The following is a 22,153-nucleotide window of genomic DNA, read 5'->3' on the forward strand; positions in this document are numbered from 1 at the left end:
AGGGCGACCACGGAGCACAGGGCGGGTAGACAAGCCGAGAGGCACAAGAGCAGAGCAAACAGCTTCCGGTCTGGTCTGAGGCAGGTTTGCATCCAGAGATAGCATGGGGCTGCTGGCAGGTCCGTGCAAGAGGTGAGGAAAATTAATTCTCTACATAGATGCTAAAGCTCTGCTTATTAAAAAACCAGACACATCAGCTTTCTTCCAGGTGGTACTTTTGTGCTGAGGAAATGGGCTGTGGTGGGGAAGCCCCACCATCTTGCCCTTTCCTTTGAGGTTCAGGAGCCAGCTGCAGTGTGATAGGAGAGGTCAGCCCCCCCACAGCACGGCTGTGTGCTCTGGTACTGAGCACGTCGTCCCGCACGCCCCAACCCTCTCATCTGTGGACTTGGTTATTAAACCTTGGCAGGCTGATCATTTTAAGCGAAGGCAAGGAGAAGCTCCCGCTCCAGCTCTGACTTACCCATTCAGGCACCCAGAATAAAGTCATTGTACCACCTCTCTCTCGTGTTAGGCCTGATGGACAGTCTGGAGGAACCAGGAACTAATTGAACATTTCACTTATTCCTTCCTCAGGAAGAGGCCAGTAAAGCAGTGGGCAAGAAGACTTTAGGAGGGGTCACCAATAAGAAAGAACCAGGAAGTCGAGCAACGGAAGGAGAGAAAACTGAAGACCATGTATGACACCACGCAAAGGAGGGAAGAGTCCTAATGAACTCGGCCCCTCCTCCGTGGGCTTCACCCAACTCAGGACTAAACAGTGTTTAATGTCAAGTTTGTTATAGTCTATGTGATTCTGGAAGCAAATGGCAAAACCAGTAGCTTCCCCAAAAACCACACTCTGCTGCTGCCCAGTACTGTCCTGGAGGGGTGGTGTACGACCGCTCCACGTGGAACAGAAGTGACCGTTGGTGTGGCCGATGAAACCAACAGCTTAAGTCCAGCTCATTTCAGTTTATGTCAACTTGCAATATCCAATTCAGGGGCCCTTGAGATAATCCTGACAATTTGGGGCTGTCTGTTAGGTTTTATATTTGATTGAATTTTAATAGCACTTCAGAAACCTAAAATTAAATGCTTAATGAATTTCTCCTTTCCTACAGCTGGATGAGGGAAAGGAGGAGGAGATTTTGTTTTTTAAATAACTGACGTGCTATGAATGCAACTTGTCCTAGTTTTAACCAGTAGTCCCCACAGTGGGGGTCTGGTACCCCCAGCTCCGCAGCAGTGTCTCAGACTTGAAAGCCAGAACGTCAGAGATGGCTTGCTTGCTGACTTCGCCAAAGTCCCTCCTGAGGGAGAGTGGGTTTCTGTCACACCCAGTCTGTCCATAAGAAGAAATTCTGTCATTCCTGCAACACTTCCACAATGACAGTGACAGGAGGGGGTTCTGGATTAGCTGTCTGTCCCTGTTTTGGATGAAGTTGTGAGATGCTGAAATGTGAAAAGAGCAACCAGGATTGTGCTTTTTTCCCTTCCTCTCTTCCTTTGAGGAAATAATGTTGAGTACAGCACTGCCTGCTGGCATTGCAATTGTTCAGTTTCGTATTCCCATTCTAACCCTTGCTATTAAGAATGTAAGACTTGTTCTTATAATATCTCTGACCTGGAGGGGGTTTATTTACATATCTATTTAGGATCGCTGCAGCTTTTTTTGTTGTCTTTTTAAAATTACTGGCTCATAAACATTTGTATACTGGTTTATGGAACTTTATTTACACTCCTCGCTCATGAAAAAAAAAAACCTTTTTACTATTAACTGGCTGGATTTTTGAAAACAAAATCTGTGGGGTTGAAACACAGTTAGTAGTTGCTCTTCTAAACTGAGGGTTTTCCTTGCAGTTCTGACACATAGTAGTTTTCCTTTCCTGTGCTGATAGCTTTGTCCTGGTGTGAATTGTGAAAAAGGATTGAAAGCAGCCTCCCGTGCAGGTACACCTAGCCTGGAACCGCGAGTACTTGGGCACTGAATTAGGGCAAGTCTTAAATATGTACATGTAGTGGAATTTTAGTCCTTTACGGGTAAACGAGATTGAGCATGGCTTTCTATTTCCACAGCCTAAGAAACACTCTTGGGAATGCATTTGGCACCCCAAAGAAACATTCACCTCAACCTGGAACATCTCACTTTTGTTTAAAACCCTAAAGAACACTGGCAATTATGTTTTAGATTAGCTTCAATTTTTATGGTGGTTTTAACAAAACACTTTTATTCTTAGCTTAGTACCCATGTTAAAGCCTAAAAATAGTCGTTTCCTTTTATGCCAGTTTTCTCCATGGAACAGATGGAATTAAATTGTGAGTTTCTCCATTAATGATTATAATTCCTCATTTATGCTTTTTCCCCCCACGAGATATTTCTTTAAAAAGCCCCACTCTCACCAGTTTTCTCCATGGGACAGATGAAATTAAATTGTGAGTTTCTCCATTAATAATTATAATTCCTCATTTATGCTTTTTATCCTCCCACGAGATATTTCTTTAAAAAGCCCCAATCTCACCTAGGAAATAAGCAAATATGCAAAATCAACTTTTGCTTTTCCTAACTGTTTAGTATTTGTAGCTCTGTTGATGAGAGCATGACTCCAGTGAGCCCAGTAGTGACATTTGGTCCTAAAAAGTCCAGTTAGCCTTTTGCAGGTAACAAACAAAAAAACTATTCCCAAAATAGATGATCTTAGTGACCTACCTCCCAAGTGTGTGTTACATGTCGTCGAGGCAAAAGTGTGTGGAGGAGAGAGAAGGAAAACGGTGTGTGAGTGGTTCTGAGCAAACAATTATGAGGTGCCCATCACCACACTGAAAAAAGAAACTTCACATATTCTTGTATCAAATTCAGTAATATTAAACAGTTTGTCTAGAAATCAGCGTCTTTCAGACTGCATATGGACTGGTGAGGCAGCATATGATGAATTAAAAACAAATTGTGGTTTTTTTTTGCGTTTGTTTTTTTTAATCATTCAAATGCACTTTTTTGGTGTTCCTTAAATAAATTCAAAAACGTGATTTCCCATTGTTCTTGGTTTTGCTTAGTCTTCAAAAAAGTTGTTTTGGTTAGAAAACTATAGTGGAACCCAAGTTGAAATGAGACATCAGAAAATTGGCAAGGACATAACCACAGCAATCAGACAAGAAAAATAAAAGTAATCCAAATAGGAAAGGAAGAAGTAAAAGTTGTCATTATTTGCAGATGACATGATAATATAGAGAGAGAACCCTAAAGATTCCACCAAAATACTATTAGAACTGACAAATGAAATCAAGTATCAAGACACAAAATTTATGTTCAGAAATTGGTTGCATTTTTATACACCAATAATAAATTATCAAAAAGAGAAATTAAGAAAACAATTCCATTTACAATTGCATTAAAAAAAAAAAAACCCAAACAAACAAACCTAGGAGTAAACTTAACCAAGGAGGTGAAAGACCTGTACTTGGAAAACTATAAAACACTGAAGAAAGAAATCAAGGAAGGTACAAATAAATGGAAACATACCATGCTCATGGGTAGGAGAATTAACATCATTAAAATGTCCATACTACACAAAGCATATTGATTCAGTGCAATTTCTATCAAAATACCAATGGCATTTTTCACAGAACTAGAACAAATAGAATTTATATGGAACCACAAAAGACGCTGATTAGCGACAGCAATCTTGAGAAAGAACAAAGTTAGAGGTATCAAACTATATTACAAGGCTACAGTAATCAAAACAGCACGGTACCAGCATGAAAACAAACAGATCAATGGAACAGAATAGAGAGGCCAGAAATAAGTCCATGCCTAAATGGTCATTTAATCTATAACAAAGGAGACAAGAATATGCAGTAAAGACAGTACATTCAGTAAATGGTGTTGGGAAAACTGGATAGACACATGCAAAAAAAATAATAAACTGCGCCACCTTCTTACACCCTATACAAGAATAAACTCAAAATTGATTAAAGACTTAAATGTAAGACCTTCAAAACCATAAAACTCCTAAGAAGAAAACGGCAGTAAACGCTGACATTGCACTTAATATTTTTACTGATAGATCCCATCAGGCAAGGGAAACAAAAGAAAAAATGGGACTACATCACTAAAACGTTTATGCACAGCAAAGGTCACCACCAACAAAACAAAAAGCACTGAATGAGAGAAGATATTTGCCAATGATACGTCTGACAAGGGGTTAATACCCAAAATTTGTAAAGAACTCATACAACTCAACACCAAAAAAACAAAAAAAAAAAAAGAAAAACTGAGCAGAGGACATGAACAGACATTTCTCCAAAGAGGACATACAGATGGCCAATAGACATGAAAATATGCCCAACGTTACTAATTATCAGAAATGCAAATAAAAACCACAATGAGACATCACCTCACACCTATTTTGGAGAGGATGTGAAGAAAATGCAACCCTCCCGCACTGTTGGTGGGACTGTAAATTAGTACAGCCAGTATGGAAAACTGGAGGTTCCTCAAAAAATTAAAAATAGACCTATGACCCAGCAATTCCATTCTAAGTATTAAAACAAAGAAATTGAAAATGCTAATTTGAAAAGTTATATGCACCCCTGTGTTCACTGTTGCACCATTCACAGTAGCCAAGAGATGGAAGCAACCCAAGTGTCCACCAGTAGATGACTGAATAAAGAAGATGCGGTACATATGCAATAGAATATAACGCGGCCATAAAAAAAAAAAAGGAAATCTTCCCATTTATGACAACACGGATGGACCTAGAAGGTATTATGCTAAGTGAAATAAGGCAGACAGAGAAAGACATACCATATGATTTCACTTGTATGTGGAACCTAAAGAACAAAATAAACAGAAACAGAATGTGATACAGAGAACAAACTGATGGTTGCCGGAGGGGAGAGAGGTGGGGGGCCTGGATGAAAATGGTGAAGGGATTGAGAGGTACAAACTGGTAGTTACGAAAGAGTCACAGGGTGTAAAGTACAGCATAGGGAATATAGGCAGTAATGTTATAAGAACTGTGTATAGCGCAAGGTGGGCACTAGACTAATCAGAGGATCACTGCATAAATTATATAAATGTCTAACCACTATACTGTACACCTGAAACTAATAATATTGAATATTAACTGTAACTGGGAAAAAAAAATGAAAAAACTGGCAAGGACAGTATTGACCGGCTCCTTGCTCCAATGCACAACTTGAAATCAACATTGGGCCACAGGCAGTGGAATGATACATCTTTGTTCAAATGAAACAAAGTAATCAGAAAAACAAGAGGATTTTGGTGGTGGTGTTTTTTTTATTAACCAGTGGGTATGCCACCATTTTAAGTGATTGTAAGGTAGGTTTAATTTGGGAAATGAAGAGATTTAATTGTGCCTTTAAAGAAATACGTAAAATATAAGTAGGCTTATGCCAGGTGATGCTGTTTAACATGGCTTTCTTAAGTGGCGTATTTCATCAGAAAGTCATGGTTATGTCTTCTGAATGCTCACGGAGATGGTGTCGTGTATGCTGAGTCCTGATTCATGCTGCAGAAGAAAGGTGGCACGGGGTAGGGGCAGCGGCACGCCTTTCCCCAGCAGTAAGACGGAGACCTACAGGCAGGTAGATGCAGGTTCCAGCCACCTTTTATTCCCTCTGAATTCCTTGCTTCATCTCCTCACCCTTTGCTGAAATTATTTGGTAATGAGATAATCCCTTTACTTGCACATTTTTCCCAAGCAAATCATGATTAGGGATCTTGAGGTGAGCCATGGAAAGTTTCCTGGCTGTAAATTTGTGATCTGGGTAATTCGAGGCAGCCTGCTTCTGCAAAGCATGAAAAGTATCAGTGAAGAGCTTTTCCGTACTTTGGCTTTTCTAGCAACACTTTGAACTCCCTGTTTATGGTACATTAGAACATATTCCCTGAGGCTGGCAACCCTGGGAGACTGTCACCAACATTGGTGACAAATGCCCTGAATATGCATTGAGTCAAAATCCAAAAACTAGTGTATATTATTTTCATCACTGGCTGCTTATGTGTTTAAATAGCATTTACTGACAAAACTGTACATAAAAGGACATTCCCTAATGGCTTGAAAATGCTTAGGGGGACCCACAGTGCTTGCTTTCAGGTTTTTCTCTCCTGTGTCTGACATGTCTTAGGGTGGTAGGGAAAGGATATAGAGAAGGCAAAATGATTTTGATGCTATATTTTGCGTAATTTATCTCGACCTATAATTGCAGGTAATCTATGCATGACCTTAATACATGGCAAAAGGGGGACATCATTGAATGTAACGCCCAAGAAGACTGGCAGCGCCCTGTTGGAGCTAACCAATACTATAGATGGGACAACTGGAGTATAGTCCATACTGCAGGGATTCTCCGAGGCCTTGAGAGAATCAAGAATGAGGAAGACCCAGAAGGGTGAAGTAGCCAGCCCATGGTCATCCAGGTCGCCTGATGCCCTTACACAATTCCAGAATAGGTCTTTTTCTAGTCTGACGCATGATTCTCTTGGCATATGGAATAAGATGTTAGTAGTTACATTTAAAATCTCTAAACATTTGGTAGAACTGAAATGTCATAGACTCATACATAGGTCTTATATCCTACTTTGGAGTAAAAATAATGTGGGAAGTTTACCAGTATGTAAAGGATAGACATGTTTCGCTTTTTAAGCATGTTCCAGGTTGAGTTAAGGAATCTTGGTGTTTGGGTTCTTGTTTTTTTCAGATCCTGTTCTCTAGATCCTGGTTGGAGCAAGAAAAGGCAAAAGGTTTTCTTCTGTATTGTGCTCATTTTGTACAGACACTTAAATATCCATTCTTGAAGGGACCCTACCTTTTTAACATAAACAAGGGCAAGTGGTAAAATCTTTAGGCATCAACAAGGGTAGGATCTGAGCTGCTCAGATCAGTGCGTAGGAAAAGCTGTCCTGTAGCCCCAGGCGAAAACTGGTCATGCTACTATTTATTGAGTGCTTACTATGTGCCAAGCACTGAAGCCCTCTTTTCACTCACCTGCCTAATATAAAAAGAATGTGGCTGCTGCATTGTTTCCACTTTCCAAATCTTACACAAGATCATGTGGTTCTTACCAAACTGAAACTATGCAAGGAAGGAATTCTCGGGCAAGCATTTCAAACTTGGCTTAGTTGACACGTTACAAACACACCAAGTGTCTAAGCCTTTCTTGAGGTATTAAATACTTCTGACCAGTGTCTGCTCTGAATCAAGAAGGTATTTTCATAAAATAAGCATTATGATTTGGCTTTAAAGTTATCTCCTTAAAAATTTCTGACCAAGGAGATAAAGTGTGAAGAACAAGTAGCTAATGATTAGTATTTGGGGAATCAGTGACTAATTCTAGTTACTCTACCAGTGATTTGATGTCTGCTCACAACCATGTTTCCACATTGAGAACTGATCTTTTCAGTCAAAAGCTTAAACCGACATGTATACTCTCACCCTCTACAGATACCAAAGTCTTCCTAAAGATGACACCAGCCTAAACATAGGGCTCATATGACCCCCACTGAGGGGTCCAATAACTCATTCATTCCTTTTACTCATCACCGTCTCAGTACCTAGTACACCATCCCAATCTAGTACATAATAGATGCTCAATAAATTGACTTCCTGTTCTTTCTTATAAGGCAGCTTTACATCTCTATCTCAGTGGCCCTTTATTCGTGTTACTTGTCTTGAGATGTGGAAGCCAGAACCACATGGTTTTCTGGCAATTCCTGCAACCTCATTTTGGCCTTGAATACCTTGAGGTGGTGAGCCAGCAGCAGACTTGAGTAAGGCATAACTGCAAAATGGGTCTATGGTCTGCAGGCCACATTGATCTTAAATCTATTCCCAGTCACACTGATAACTCAGAGTTTATAAGCCTTAATAGATCAAATGTAAAGTGGAGGAAGATTCTGGGAAGATAACAGAGTAGGAAGCACCAGGAATCTCTCTCCCAACCTAGACAACAATTGCACTGGCAGAATCTGTCAGATGTAAATATTTTGGAACTCTGGAGTCTATTGAGGCCTGGCAACCTCCAGGGGTAGGTGGGGATAGTAAACTGCAGTCAATTTCAGCTCTTAGCACAATAGCAGCTACTCTCCCATGATCTCCAGCCACAAGGCAGCAGCTCAAGTTTTTCTGGAGCACATGGTCACAGCCTGTAGTAGCTAGGGTGGGAGGGAAAAGACTGTCCCCTGCATATTGGGGATCAGTGCACTGATTGCTGCTTCTGATCACGGATGTGCAGACAAAGAGGTGGGCAGCCATTGTTTCACCTCTTCCCATTGTTGCAAATCCCTCCCCTTCTGGCTGAAGTGACTTCCAGGGGAATTTAAAGGACCAGCAACCTTTTTGCCCCCTCTTAATTTTTCACATTTTCCCCTTTCAGAGGCTAGACATTAAAGGCTAGGACATTAAAAAACAAGTACATATACAGGGAAAATTAGAAAATGACACTTGCCAGGGAAAGGCTCACAAAAGACCTGAAAAACATTAAATTTACACTTCAGACTGATCCTCAGCACAGAGACAGCTTACAACAGTCAAAAAATCAAAAACAACAAAAACAGTGACAAAAACCACCAAACTCTTGGAAGGGGGAGAAAAATATTTCTAGAGTTAATACATTATTAGATTCAAATGGCCAGTTTTCAACAACAAAAAAATTACGAGGCATACAAAGAAACAGGAAAGCATGGCCCATTCAAAGGGAAAAAATCAACAGAATCTGTCCTGAGAAAGTTAATGGTAAATGTATTAAATAAAGACTTTAAAACAATCATCTTCAAGATGCTCAAAGAACTAAAGGAAGATAAGGAGAAAGTCAAGAAAACTATGTGTGAACAAAGCAGAAATATTGATAAAGAGGAAACCTAAAAAGAAATCCTGGAGCTGAAAAGCACAGTAACTGAAATGAAAATTTCACTAGATGGGTTCAAGAGCCGATATGAGCGGGCAGAAGGAAGAATCAGTGAACTTTAAGAAAGGACAATGGAAATTATCAAGGCTGAGGAACAGAAAGAAAAAAAGATTGAAGAAAAGCAAACAGAGCCTAAGGAATCTGTGGGTCACCGTCAAGTGGACCAACGTACACATCATGGAAGTCCCAGAAGGAGAAGCAAGAGAGAAAAAGAGAATATTAGAAGAAATAATGGCTGAAAACTTCCTAAATTTGATCAAACACATGAACATAAACATCCAAGAAGCTCAACAAATTCCAAGTAAGATGAACTCAAATAGACCCATACCTAGACACATTATAATCATATTTTCAAAAGACAAAGAGGGAATCTTGAAAGCAGCAAGAGAGAGGTGAATCATCACATGCAAAGGAGTCTCAATGAGATTATCTGCTGATTTCTCATCAGAAAATTTGAAGGCCAGAAGACAATGGGCCAATGAAGTCAAAGTTTTCAAACTTTGAGGGGAAAAAAAAAAGAGTCCTCTATTCAGCAAAACTTTCAAAAGTGAGGGAGAAATTCATATATTCCCAGATAAACAAAAGCTGAGGGAGTTCCTAACCATTAAGACCTGCCCTGCAAGAAATACTCAAGGGAGTCTTGCAAGGTGAAATGAAAAGACACTAGACAGTACCTTGAAGCCATATGGAGAAATAAATATCTCACTAAAGGTAAATAAATGGGTAATAATAAAAGATAGTATTGTTATAACAATTGTTTGTAACAGTACTTTTTGTTTCCTACATGATTGAAGGAAAAAACATTTATTAATGTAAAAGTTTTTGTTACTGTAACTTTGGTTTGTAACTCCCAAGTCTTGTTTTCTACACACTTTAGGAGACTAATACACTTATAAGAATGATTATATATTTGGGCACACAATGTATAAAGCAATTTTATGACATCAAAAACCAAAAGGGTTGTGAACAAAGAGCTGTAAAGGATCAGTTTTTTGTATGTTATTGAAGTTAAGCTATTATAAATTCAACTTAGAATATTATAACTTTGTTACATGTAATCCCCATGGAAACCAAAAAGAAAATAGCTATAGAATACACACAAAAGGAAATAAGAAATTTAAACATTTCACTATAAAAAGTCAACTAAACACAAAAGAAAGAAATGCAGGAAATAAAGGACAAAAACTAGATGCTATAGGGCATATAGAAAACAAACAACACAATGACAGAAGTAAGTCTTTTCCTTGTCAGAAATTATTTAAATGTAAATGGATTAAACTCTCTAATCAAAAGATGGAGACCTTCAGAATGAATGAAAACAAATCAATTATATGCTGCCTACAAGAGACTCACTTGAGATCCAAAGACACAAGTTGAAAGTGAAAAGATGGAAAAATAAATTACATGTAATTAGTAATCATAAGAAAATAGGAGTGGCTATCCTAATACCATATTTCCCTGAAAATAAAACCTAACTGGAAAATAAGCCCTAGCATGAGTTTTCAGGATTCTCATAATATAAGCCCTACCCCCAAAATAAGCCCCAGTTAAGATCGTCAGCCAGACGGATGTATTTAGTACGTCCGTTGCAACAAACAACGGACGTATTGAATTATAAAATAACAATATATAATTAAATATAAATAATATTATTGACATTAATACTTAAAATAAGTGATAAAATAAATTATAATTAAGTATTTGTAAATACCCAAGTGGGCGCCTTTGAATGAGAGGTAAACGCCTATGTAAACAGATGAACTCCAGACTTATTGCCGAATGACCAATCCGAGTATATACTCAACGCACGAATGACGTGAGTACTTGATAACGAATGGACGAGGTTGTATCTGATGTGAATTTTCATAGTTCAATACGTCGTGCGTTGTAAAGGAAGTACTTAATGCATTCATGTGAAATAAAGAAACGTTTTCTGAATTTTGGTGCCTGCAATTTTTCGTCGCTTTTGTGTGGACCATCATTCTTAACTGTCAGCATTTTTGTTGCCACTCCTGTCTCATCTATCTTCAAATTTGACTTAATGGTAGATTTAAAGGGAAATTTGACTTAATGGTAGATTTAAAGGGAATAATATTTTGACCCCCACACAAGTTGAGTGCAAAAAGAGCTACTCCGACGAATACAAGAAAAGAATTGTGGAAGACCCCTGGGGCAAAAATCTTATGGCTTTCTGCAGAGAAGAAGTTGGATCTCTGAATGGTCCAAAAATGGCAAGCAGAACACGATAACCTCAGTCAACAGGTAGATAAGGGAAATGCTAAGAGGAGCAAGTGTGGATCAGGTCGGCAACCATTATTTCCTGAGCTAGAAGACATCATGTGTGAATGGATTGCTGACCGGAGAGCAAAGTCTTTGGTTGTGCGCAGGGCTGATAGTCAAGCATTTGCCCTTGCAATGGCACCACAGTTAGAAATACCCCCAAAAGAATTCAAAGCATCACAACACTGGATGGCTTCCTTCAGCGATATGAACTGTCTCTAAGAAGATCGACAACACTGTTCAAGCTGGAAGATACTGAAGTTATTAAACGTGCACTTGCATTCAAGTCCTTCGTTGATGGCATCGACTTTTCTAAATACCAGCTCTCCTGATTGATTGCTGTGGATGAAACTGCAGTGTTTATGGGCCAGGGATCTCAAACGACAACCTACTACATTCCCTCCACTGGTTACGAAAGTGCATGTATTACCTGTATTTTGGCAATTCGTCTGGATGGAAAGAAAGCCCCACCTCTAATCATCACTATGGGCAAGAAAGATAAGGTTGAACGTGTTTCAGGCATTTATGTTCTTGAAACCGAAAAAGCCTGGTGCACACAAGCAGTTATAAGGAAGTAGGTTGATTTAATGCTGCCATTTGTTTTGTGAGGTGGCCAAAGAGATCTGCTAGTCTGGGATTCAGTCAGCACTCACTGCGCTCAGGACGTGAAGAACTTCCTTGCAGATAGAAGATTAGATGAAACAATGATTCCCGCAGGAATGACTGCCTATCTCCAGACTCTTGATATTGCAATAAACAAGCCATTCAAGGACCATTTGCACATGGAAATCAATGACTACATTGAGAATAGAATGGAGAGAAATCAGCGTGGAAACTTTGTGAAGCCTAGCCTGCAAGAGGTCATGACTTGGGTGAAGAATTCAAGGAATAAAATCACTGACAGCTGTGTTGCCAATGCACTATGGTCAGGCTACGTGGACAAGAAGTGCTCATTTAAGGAGAGCTCTATTGCTGGACATGAGAGATTGGGGCCAATGGTTCTACAGGAACTGGAGTTGCAAGAAATTGAAGCCAGAATTCGGGGTTTGGAGAGTTATGACGATGTTCCAGAAGAAGATGGCTTGACTGTATTTGAATAAGTGTAGATTTTTGTACATGAATAAATGAATAAATGTAGATTGCTGTACATGAAAAAATAATATATCCCCTGAAAATAAGCCCTAGTAAGTCTTTTGGGGCAAAAATTAATATAAGACCTGGTCTTTTTTTCAGGGAAATGTGGTATCAGACAAAATAGATGTTAAATCAAAACAGGCTGCAAGAAAAAGAAGGACATTATATATTAATAAAAGTTTCAATGCAGCAAGAAGACATAACACTTAGGTACCTAAGGACAGACAATCCAAATATATGAAGCAAAAATGGACAGAATTGAAGGGAGAAATAGACAGTTTTACAATAACAGTTGGAGAATTTGATACGCCACTCAAAAGAATGGATAGAACAACCAGACAAAAGATAAACAAGGAAACAGGACTTAAACAACACAATAAACCATTTGAGCTAACTGATATTTACAGAACACCATCCGAAAACAACATGATATACATTCTTCTTGAGTGCACATGGGACATTTTCCAAAATAGACAATAAATTAGGCCAAATATTAAGTCTCAATAGATTTTAAAAAGGTAAGTGTCAGAGTATCTTCTTTGACCAAAACAAAATGAATTAGAAATCAATAACATAAAACTGGAAAATTAAAAAATGGTGAAATTTAAGCAAGCAACCCATGGATCAAAGAAGAAATCATAAGGGAAACTAGAAATACTTAAAAATAAATGAAAATGAAAATAACATACAAAAACTTATGAGATGCTGTAAAAGTGGTACTAAATGGGAAATTTATAGCTATAAATGAATATATTAAAAAACAAAAAAGATCTCAAATCAATACCCTAACTTTATAGTTTAATGAATGAGAAAAAGAACAAACTAAACCCTGGTAGCAGAAAAGAAGGAAATAATAAAGATGAGAATACAGATAAATAAAATAGAAATAGAAGAACAATACATAAAATCAATGAAACCAAAAGTTGGTTCTTTGAAAAGATAAACAAAATCGACATACTTTTAGCTACATAAACTTGAAAACAAAACAACAATAAAAGAGAAGACTGACATTACTAAAATCAGAAGTAGAAGTAGGAACATTACTACCAATTCTACAGAAATACAAAGAATCATAAGAAACCGCTATACACAATTGTACGCCAAAAAATTGGATAACCTAGAAGAAATGGAAAGATTCCTAAAACATACAACCTACCAAGACTGAATCAGGAAGAAACAGAAAATTTGAACAGACCAATTAATAGTAAGGAGATTGAATCAGAAATAATAATTTTAAAAATCTGATGAAGAAAAGCCCAGGAACAAATGACTTCACTGGTAAATTTTAACAAGCATTTAAGAAGAATTAATGCCCATCCTTCTCAAACTCTTCCAAAAAAAAACTAAGAGGAGGTATCAGCATTACCCTGATACCAAAGACAGACAAGAACACTACAAGAAAACTACAGGCCCTAGATGAATGTGGATCCAAAAATTCTCAATAAAAAACCTAGAAAGCCAAATTCAACAGCACATTAAAAGTATCATTCAGCACGATCAAATGAGATTTAATCCAGGGACGCAAAGATGGTTCAACATCCACAAATCAAACAACAGTGTGATACTGGTATAAAAACAGAAGATACATGTACCAATGGAACAGAATTGAGAGCCTAGAAATAAAGCCAGGTATAGACAGCAGACTAATACTTGACAAGAGAACCAAGAATATTCAGTGGAGAAGAAACAGTCCCCTTAATAAATGGTGCTGGGAAAATTAGATATTCATATGTAAGAGAATGACATTAGACCCCTATCTCACACCACTCACAAAATCTAATTCAAAATGGATTAAAGATTTAAATGTAAGAACAGAAACCATAGGACTCATAGAAGAAAACATAGGAAAAAGCTCCTTGACATGGATCTTGGCGATGATTTTTTGGGATTTGACATCTAAACCACAAACAACAAAATCAAAAATAAACAAGCAGGACTACATTAAATTAAAAAGAAATGATCAACAAAATGAAAAGACAACCTATGGAATGGGGGAAAATATTTGCGAATCACATATTGAATAAGGGTTAATATAAACAATACATAACTCATACAATTCAATATCAAAAAAAAAAGAACCCCAAACAACCTGATTTAAAAATGGACAGATTATCTGAATAGATATTTGTCCAAAGAAGACATCCAGATGGCCAACATGAAAAGGTGCTCAACATCATTAATCATCAGGGAAATGCAAATTAAAAGCACAATGAAATATCACTTCACACCTGTTTGAATGGCTATTATCAAAAAGACAAGAGATAATGACTGTTGGTGATGACATTGAGAAAAGGGAACCCTTGTACACTGTTGGTAGGACTGTAAACTGGTGCAGCCACTACGGAAAAAATACAGAAGTTGCCTAAAAGTTAAAAATAAAACTATCATATGATGCAGCAATACCACTTCTGGGAATATATCCACAGGAAATGCAAATACTATGTCAAAGAGTTATCTGCATCCTCATGTTTATATATAGCAGTATTATTTACAATAGCCAAGACATGGAAACAACCTAAGTGTCCATCGATGGATGGGTGGGTGGACGAATGGACGGTGGATGGATGAAGAAGTAGTGGCATATATATATATATACACGTATATGTGTATACGTGTATGTGTATATATAATTCAGCCATAAAAAAAGAAGGAAATCCTACCATTTGTGATAACATGGATGTACCTTGAGGGCATTATGCTAAGTGAAATAAGTCAGACAGAGGAAGACAAATACTGTATGGTCATTTATATATGGAATCTTTGAGGGGGAAAAAAACCTCATAGAAAAAGAGATCAGATTTGTTACCAGAAGTGGGGTGTGGGGGAACCTGATGAAAGTGGTCAGAAGGTAGAAACTCCCAATTATAAGATAAACAGTACTGGGAATATAATACACAACATGATTACAGTTAACACTGCTGTATGATATATTTGGAAGTTGTTAAAAGAGTAGATCCTAAGAGTTCTCATCACAATGAAACAAACATTTTTTTATTTTTTTGGTATCTATATGATATGATGGATGTTAAGTAAACTCACTGTGGTAATCATTTCACAGTATGTGAAACCCAAGTCATGCGGTACACCTTAAACTTACACAGTATTATATATTTCAATAACAGAGGAAAATCAGAAAAAAGGACATTATCCACAGAGTAAAAAGACAACCCAGAAGATGGCAGAAAATACTTGTAAATCATATATCTGATGAGGGCTTAATATCCAGAACATATAAAGCACTCCTAAAACTCAACAGCAAACAACTGATTCAAAAATGGGCAAAGAACTTGAACAAACATTTGTCCAGAGATGATACATAATTGTCCAAGAAACACATGAAAAGATGCTCAGCATCACTAATCATTAGGGAAATGTAAATCAAAACTACAATGAGACATCACCTCACACCCATTAGGATGGCTATTAATAAAAATAAAAACACCCATTAGGATGGCAAGAATATGGAGAAACTGGACCCCTGTGCACTGTTGGTGGGAATGTAAATGGTACAGCTTCTGAAGAAAATGTTGTGGCAGTTCCTCAAAAAATTAAAAGTAGAATTATCATATGACCCAGCAATTCTGCTTCTGAGTACCTATACCCAAATGAATCGAAAGCAGGATTTGAAGAGATATTTGTACATTCATGATCACAATAGCTAAAAGGGGGAAGCAATCCAAGTGTCCATCAACTGATGAAAGGATAAGCAACATGTGGTCTATCCACACGATGGAATATTATTCAGCCTTAGAAAGGAAGGAAATTCTGCAATGTGTTACATGGATGAACCTTGAGGACATTGTGTTAAGTGCAATAAGCCAATCACAAAAAGACAAATACTTCATCAGCCGAGACTGCATCAGTCTGAGGAACCCAAAGACCAAGTGGAAAGAGCATGGGATCAGGTCCAGTTCTGTGCTGACAGGAAGTGATTTTGGTCAACTCACTTCCTCCCTCTTGAAACTCAGTTTCCTCACCTGTAAAGTAATATTTAACTAATAAATATTAACTAATAAACTAATATTTAACTTTTACATTTTTAATTGTGGTAAAACAAAAAAATACATGGAAATTTACCATAGTAACCATTTCCAAGTGTACGGTTCAGTATTGTTAAGGATATTCACATTGCTGTGCAACAAATGTCCAAGTTTTTCATCTTGCAAAACTGAAACTCTATACGCATTAACTAAGAACTTCTCGTTCTCCCCCTTTCTCAGCCTGGCAACCACCATTCCACTTTCTGTTTCTATAAATTTGACTGCTTCAGATACTTCATATAAGTAGAATCATCCAGCTTATTTCACCTGGCAAAGTGCTCTCAGTGTTATTCCCTGTTGTAGCATGTGTCAGAATTTCCTTCCTTTGGACACTTGGATTGCTTTCACCTTTGGGCTATTGTGAATAATGCTGCTATGAACACGGGTGTGCAAATATCTCTTTGAGATCTGCTTAGTTCTTTTGGATATATACCCAGAAGTGGGATTGCTGGATCAGATGGTAGTTTCTATTTTTAATTTTTTTTCCTTTAATTAACTATTTTATGAATTTCAATTTTTGCCTCTGCTTAGGAGAGGTGAGTTGTTCTTTGGATACAGTCCATCTACATCTGTCCTAGACTCTTCTATTGCTAGGTTTTGGCCCAAGATTAGGTTGGCAGTGTGCCCCAAACTCCCAGCCTAGCAAGTCCTTTGGGAAAAGAGACACTCTTTGCCAGTAATACTAGCAAAAGTCTCAGGCCTGAGCCTCATTGGTCTGTCTTGGGTCATGTGACCACCCCTGAACCAGTCAATGAGACCAGGGAGAGATGGCTCTGATTGGCCAGCCTTGGCCTGTGGCCACCCGTATAGTTAGGGATGGATTAAGGTCATCTCAATCACCTGGATCGAAAGATGAAAAGGGGGCTTCCCCAAGGAAAAGCCTGGGCTGTTCCCAAAAGAAGGGGCTGGGATGCTAGGTAAGGAAGTAACAACAGACTTCTACAATAAGTTTTTCTCCAAATTCCAGATCCAGGAGTCTTCAAGGCGGGGCTGCGAGCGTCCCTTGCCCTGTGGTGTCTATTTCTCATTTTATCCTCACATAAGCCCTGCGAGATCAGCGCTGCTTGAGGAAAGGGCACTGCGGTTCAGAGACATGAAGTACCTCCCTATTTTTAATTTTTTGAGGAACCTCCATGCTGTTTTCCACAGAGGCTGTTCTATTTTACATTGGAACCCAGTGCACAAGGGTTCCAATTTCTCCACAACTTGCCAACACTTATTTTCTGGGTGTTTTTAATTTTATTTTATTAGTACTCACCCTAATGGGTGTGAGGTGGTATGTCAGTGTGGTTTTGACTTGCATTTCCCTAATGATTAGTGATGCTGAGCCTCTTCTCATATGCTTGTTGGCCTTCTGTTTCACCTCTGGAAAAATATGTACTCAAATCTTTTGTCCATTGTCTTTTTATGTAGGTTATTTGATTTTTGCTGTCAAGTAATAATAGCTAATATCTATTAAGCTCACGTTATAGTCCAGAAACTATGCTTAGAACCAAACTCAAACAGGTGATAACCCTGGCAGGCTAACAATTTGGTGTCATTTTCAAACCTATAGTCTTTAAATATTTGCTAACCATTTATTTGCAAGGGTGGGCTGGAGGCAGGGACAGAGAAAAACGAATTTCCTGTTATTAACAATTATGTATGAATGCAGCATTATTCACAATAGCCAAGATATGGAAACAACCTAAGTGTCCATCAAAGGAGGAGTGAGTAAAGAAAATGCAACACACACACAGACTGAGTCAGAGAAATATTGTGTGATATCATTCATATCTGGAATCTAAAAGAGCCAAATTCACAGAAACAGAGGTTAGAATGGTGGTTACCAGGGGCTGAGGGCCCGGGGAATTAGGGAGATGTTAAAGGGTGCGGACTTGCAGCTAGAAGATAAAACAGTCCTGGAGATCTAATGCAATGATTGGAGTCAACACTGCGTTATGTACTTCAGAGTTAATAACAGACCAGATCTTGAATGTCCTCACCACACAAAAGAAATGGTCGTTATGTGACATGAGAGAATTATCTAAGGCTACGGTGGTAATCAGATTGCAGTACATAAGTGCATCAAATCAATACATTGTACACTTTAAACTTACACCATGTTATATGTTATTGCAATTTTTAAAAATTATATACAGAAACATTCACTAATTCACTTCTACTGGCTACAGAGTCAATGCCTGAACAAAAGGGTTTTTTTTAATCTACAATCTTTCCAAATTTTCTGAGATTCTTGTTTTCTCTCCAGTTTTTGTCTCTGATCTTCCAAACCAGATAACTTCTTGGGAGGCATTTTAAAGAACTCAGAATTTTGATAATGAGATGAATCACTCCTTCCCAGTAAATACTACCAGGCCAAGCATTACTCAGTCTCACAATCTCAGCCGAGTACCCCTGCCAACTTTCAGTTGATGGAGACGTAGACTGCTCACAAGTGTTGGAAAACACAAGATATGTGGGTGATTGCAAGCACAGCTTTCCACTTCCTCTTGTGGGTGCAGAATCAATTTGCATTTCAACAATTGTATAAGGAGACATCTGCAAAGACCTGAGTTGCCTGACACATACTTTTGATTTATTGAAGTGATTTTTGTAATTAGGAATTATTTGCAACATACAGACAAGGGTAGAAAATAATGATATCCCTGTACCCACCACCAAGCATAAACAGATGTTAACATTTTTTCTATCTTTGTTTTAGAGATTTCATTTTACGAAATAAAAATGTTTCAAGTCCAACTGAAGTCCTACATCATTTCCCCTACCCTCCCTTCTCAGAAGTACCTATTATCCTGGAGTTAGTGCATATCATTCCCATGAATGATTTTGTACTTCTGTTAACTGTGTTTATCTGCAAACAATCTAGCCTGTTGCTTTCGGTGTTTGTAAGTTTTGCTTAAATGACGGCTATGTGGCCATTTGTCATTCTTTTGGCTGCTCAGTGTCTGAGGCCCCTTTCTGGGAGGAAGAAGAGTCCCCTCTAGCATAAAAACTAAAAGGCCAGTTGCCCATCCTCCCAGACCCTCCTGGCATCTGGGGACAGGCACGTGACATAGGCTCAGCCGAAGGACTGGGCTCCACCACTGCTACAGGTTTAGTCCTGGGTCTTGGTTCTTCAGCTCCCCTGTAACTCAGCCAGTATTCTCCCAATGAATCCTTTTCGGTTTAAGTCAGAAGGATTTTCTGTTGCTATGGTTAAGAACCTGGTTGAAAATGATACTTTTGCAACTCTTTTTTTTCAATAGACATTGTTTTTAGGTTCAAATGAATATATGTCATTGAAGGGGAGCAGAATATGTCACTCAAAGAGACGTCATTTTGGCATTTTCAGTATTTTGAATTAAAGGTACTTGAGAGACAGCTGGTGCAAGGAGGACACTCGGACCCTCCCTTGTCTTTCTGAACACAGGAGCTAAACCTCCCATGTGAAAGGTGCCCTCCCTGCACCAGAACAATAAACGGCACTCTTATTACAATAACATAAATAATAAAACGAGCACTTTCTTCCCTCCTCGCAAAAATTACCGAGGAGCAACATGGGAAATGAGGTACAGAAACATGAAATCCACTTCGAATGAACCTAGGAGCCCCCTGAAATCCTGAGCTACATACAGCAGAGGTGGGACTGCCAAAAGCAGCAGCAATCAAGGGTTAAAGAATGATAGCAGAGGGTGCCCAGTGGCTCAGATAATAGTAGTAACAACCACACAACAGCAGTAGCAAATACATCGCATTTACAATGAAGCTGAGGCTCAGAAAGATTGAGTGACTGCCCAGGTCAGCCAGTTAGGAGGTGGCAGAGGTGAGATTCAAGCCTAAGCGTCTGGCTCCAGAGCCTGAGCTCTTCATCCCACTGTCCTAGGCAGCCTCCTGTCTCTTGTTTCTCTGTCTCTCTGTCTCTCTCTCTCTCTCTCTCTCTCTCTCACACACACACACACGTGAGAAGCAGCAAAATACATGCCTGGAGAGTGAGAACACCCTCCTGTATAAAAACAAAATGTCTTGTTTGCAGCAAGTAGAACAGATCGTGGGCTAGTAGCAGGAACGTCCTGGATCTGCCTTGGTCCTACGGAGAAGGGCTGATTGAGGCAAGCCACTGGAGTGGGTTAAAGATGGCTACAGCTTCTTTGCCACTCCTCCCACAGTATGGAGTCTACTTGCCCTCCTTTGAATCGGCAGGCTCTCTGACATGTTTTGGTCAATAGACTGTATCAGTAGTGATGATGCCGTGAGACTTTCATGGCTGGTCTTTAAGAGATCAGCACTTTCACTTTCACTGCTTGAAACACTCCTTCTTGGAACCCAGTGGCCATGCTGTAAGGAAGCCCAAGTTGCCACGAGAAAAGGCCCATATTCAAGAGAATTACAGTCACACCAACCACCAGCCATGTGAGTGGAGTATCTTGGAAGTGACGGCCCGAGTTAAGCTTCTGGGTGACTACAAACCCAGACATGACCATGTGAAATAGAGTTGAGTCCTACCTAAAAATACAGACATTTGAGCAAATAAATAGTTTCTGCTGTTTTAAGTCAATGTTTTTGGGTGCTTTACAATGCAACTATATATATAAAACTTTTGGTTTCACTGATTTTTCTCTTATTGTTCTTCGATTCTCTAAATTATTTATTTCCACTCTACTGTTTATTATTTCATTCTTTCTGCTTGTTTTGGATGAGTTTGATCTTCTTTTACTAATTTGCTAAGGTGGAACGTTAGGTTCTTGATTTGAGATCTCTTCTTCTTCTTCTTCTTCTTCTTCGCCTCCTCCTCCTCCTCCTCCTCCTCCTCCTCCTCCTCCTCCTCCTTCCCCTCCCTCTACCCCTCCCTCTCCTTCTCCTACTTTAAGGAGGGCGCAGCTCACAGTGGCCCATGCAGGGATCAAACCAGCAACCTTGGTGTTATCAGCACCAAGCTCTAATCAGCTAACTGGCCACCCCTCTTCTTTTTTAATATAGGTTTTTACAACTATAAATTTCCCTCTCAACATTGTGTTCACTGCATTTCATATGCTTTGGTAGGTTGTAGTTTTGTTTTCATTCATCTCAAAGTATTTTCTAATTTTCTTCTTTGACCCATTGGTTATTTTGTTTAATTTCCACCTATTTGTGTGTTTTCCAAATTTCCTTCTGTTATTAATTTCTAATTTCATTCACTGTGGTCAGAACACACTTTGTATGATTTCACCCTTCAAATTTATTGAAGCTCGTTTTATGCTCTACCATATGGTCAGTCCTGGAGAATGTTCCAGGTACATTTGAGAATAATGTGTATTCTGCTGTTGTTGGATGGTTTGTTTGATAGAGGTCTTTTAGATCTAATAGTTTTACATTTTTGCTCAAGTCTTCTATTTCCTTGTTGATCTTCTGTCTAGTTGTTTTATCTATTATTTAGAGTGGGGCACTAAAGTCTCCAACTATTATTGTTAAATCATCCTCTTCTTTCAATCCTATCAGTTTTTCTTTACGTGTTTTGAGGCTCTAGAACATATATAGTTATTATGTTCTTTGATGGATTAACCAATTTTATCATTATAAAGTAATTTTGTCTCAAGTAATAATTTTTGTCTTAAAGTCTATTTTGGCTAATAGTACTCCAGCGCTCTTTTGGTTGTGGTTTGCATGCTATATCTTTTTCTCCATGCTTTTATTTTCAACTTATTTGTGTTTCTGAATCTAAAGTTGTGTCTCTTGAAGATAACGTATAGTTAGAACATGTCTTTTAATTCATTCTGCCAATCTCTGTCTTTTAATTGGAGTGTTTAATCCGTTTACATTTAATGTAATTACTA

At 38.5% G+C, this 22,153-nt stretch overlaps 1 protein-coding gene across 7 annotated transcripts in view; it reads left to right on the forward strand.

Annotated features, from left to right (window-relative positions):
- FKBP5 (FKBP prolyl isomerase 5) overlaps nt 1-3,006 on the forward strand; it is a 96,540-nt gene extending 93,534 nt beyond the window's left edge. For all 7 annotated transcript variants that reach the window (XR_013993091.1, XM_081044584.1, XM_081044588.1 and 4 more), the window contains one exon: nt 577-3,006. Coding sequence is in view for 6 of the 7 variants with exons in the window: in XM_081044584.1 (XP_080900710.1) it covers nt 577-684 (108 nt within the window). In the remaining variant the exon portion in view is untranslated. The remainder of the gene's footprint in view (nt 1-576) is intronic.
- Nucleotides 3,007-22,153: the final 19,147 nt, after the last annotated feature.

Source organism: Rhinolophus hipposideros (assembly GCF_964194185.1).
Source record: "Rhinolophus hipposideros genome assembly, chromosome: 3".
In the NCBI taxonomy this organism is placed as follows: Eukaryota; Metazoa; Chordata; class Mammalia; order Chiroptera; family Rhinolophidae; genus Rhinolophus; species Rhinolophus hipposideros.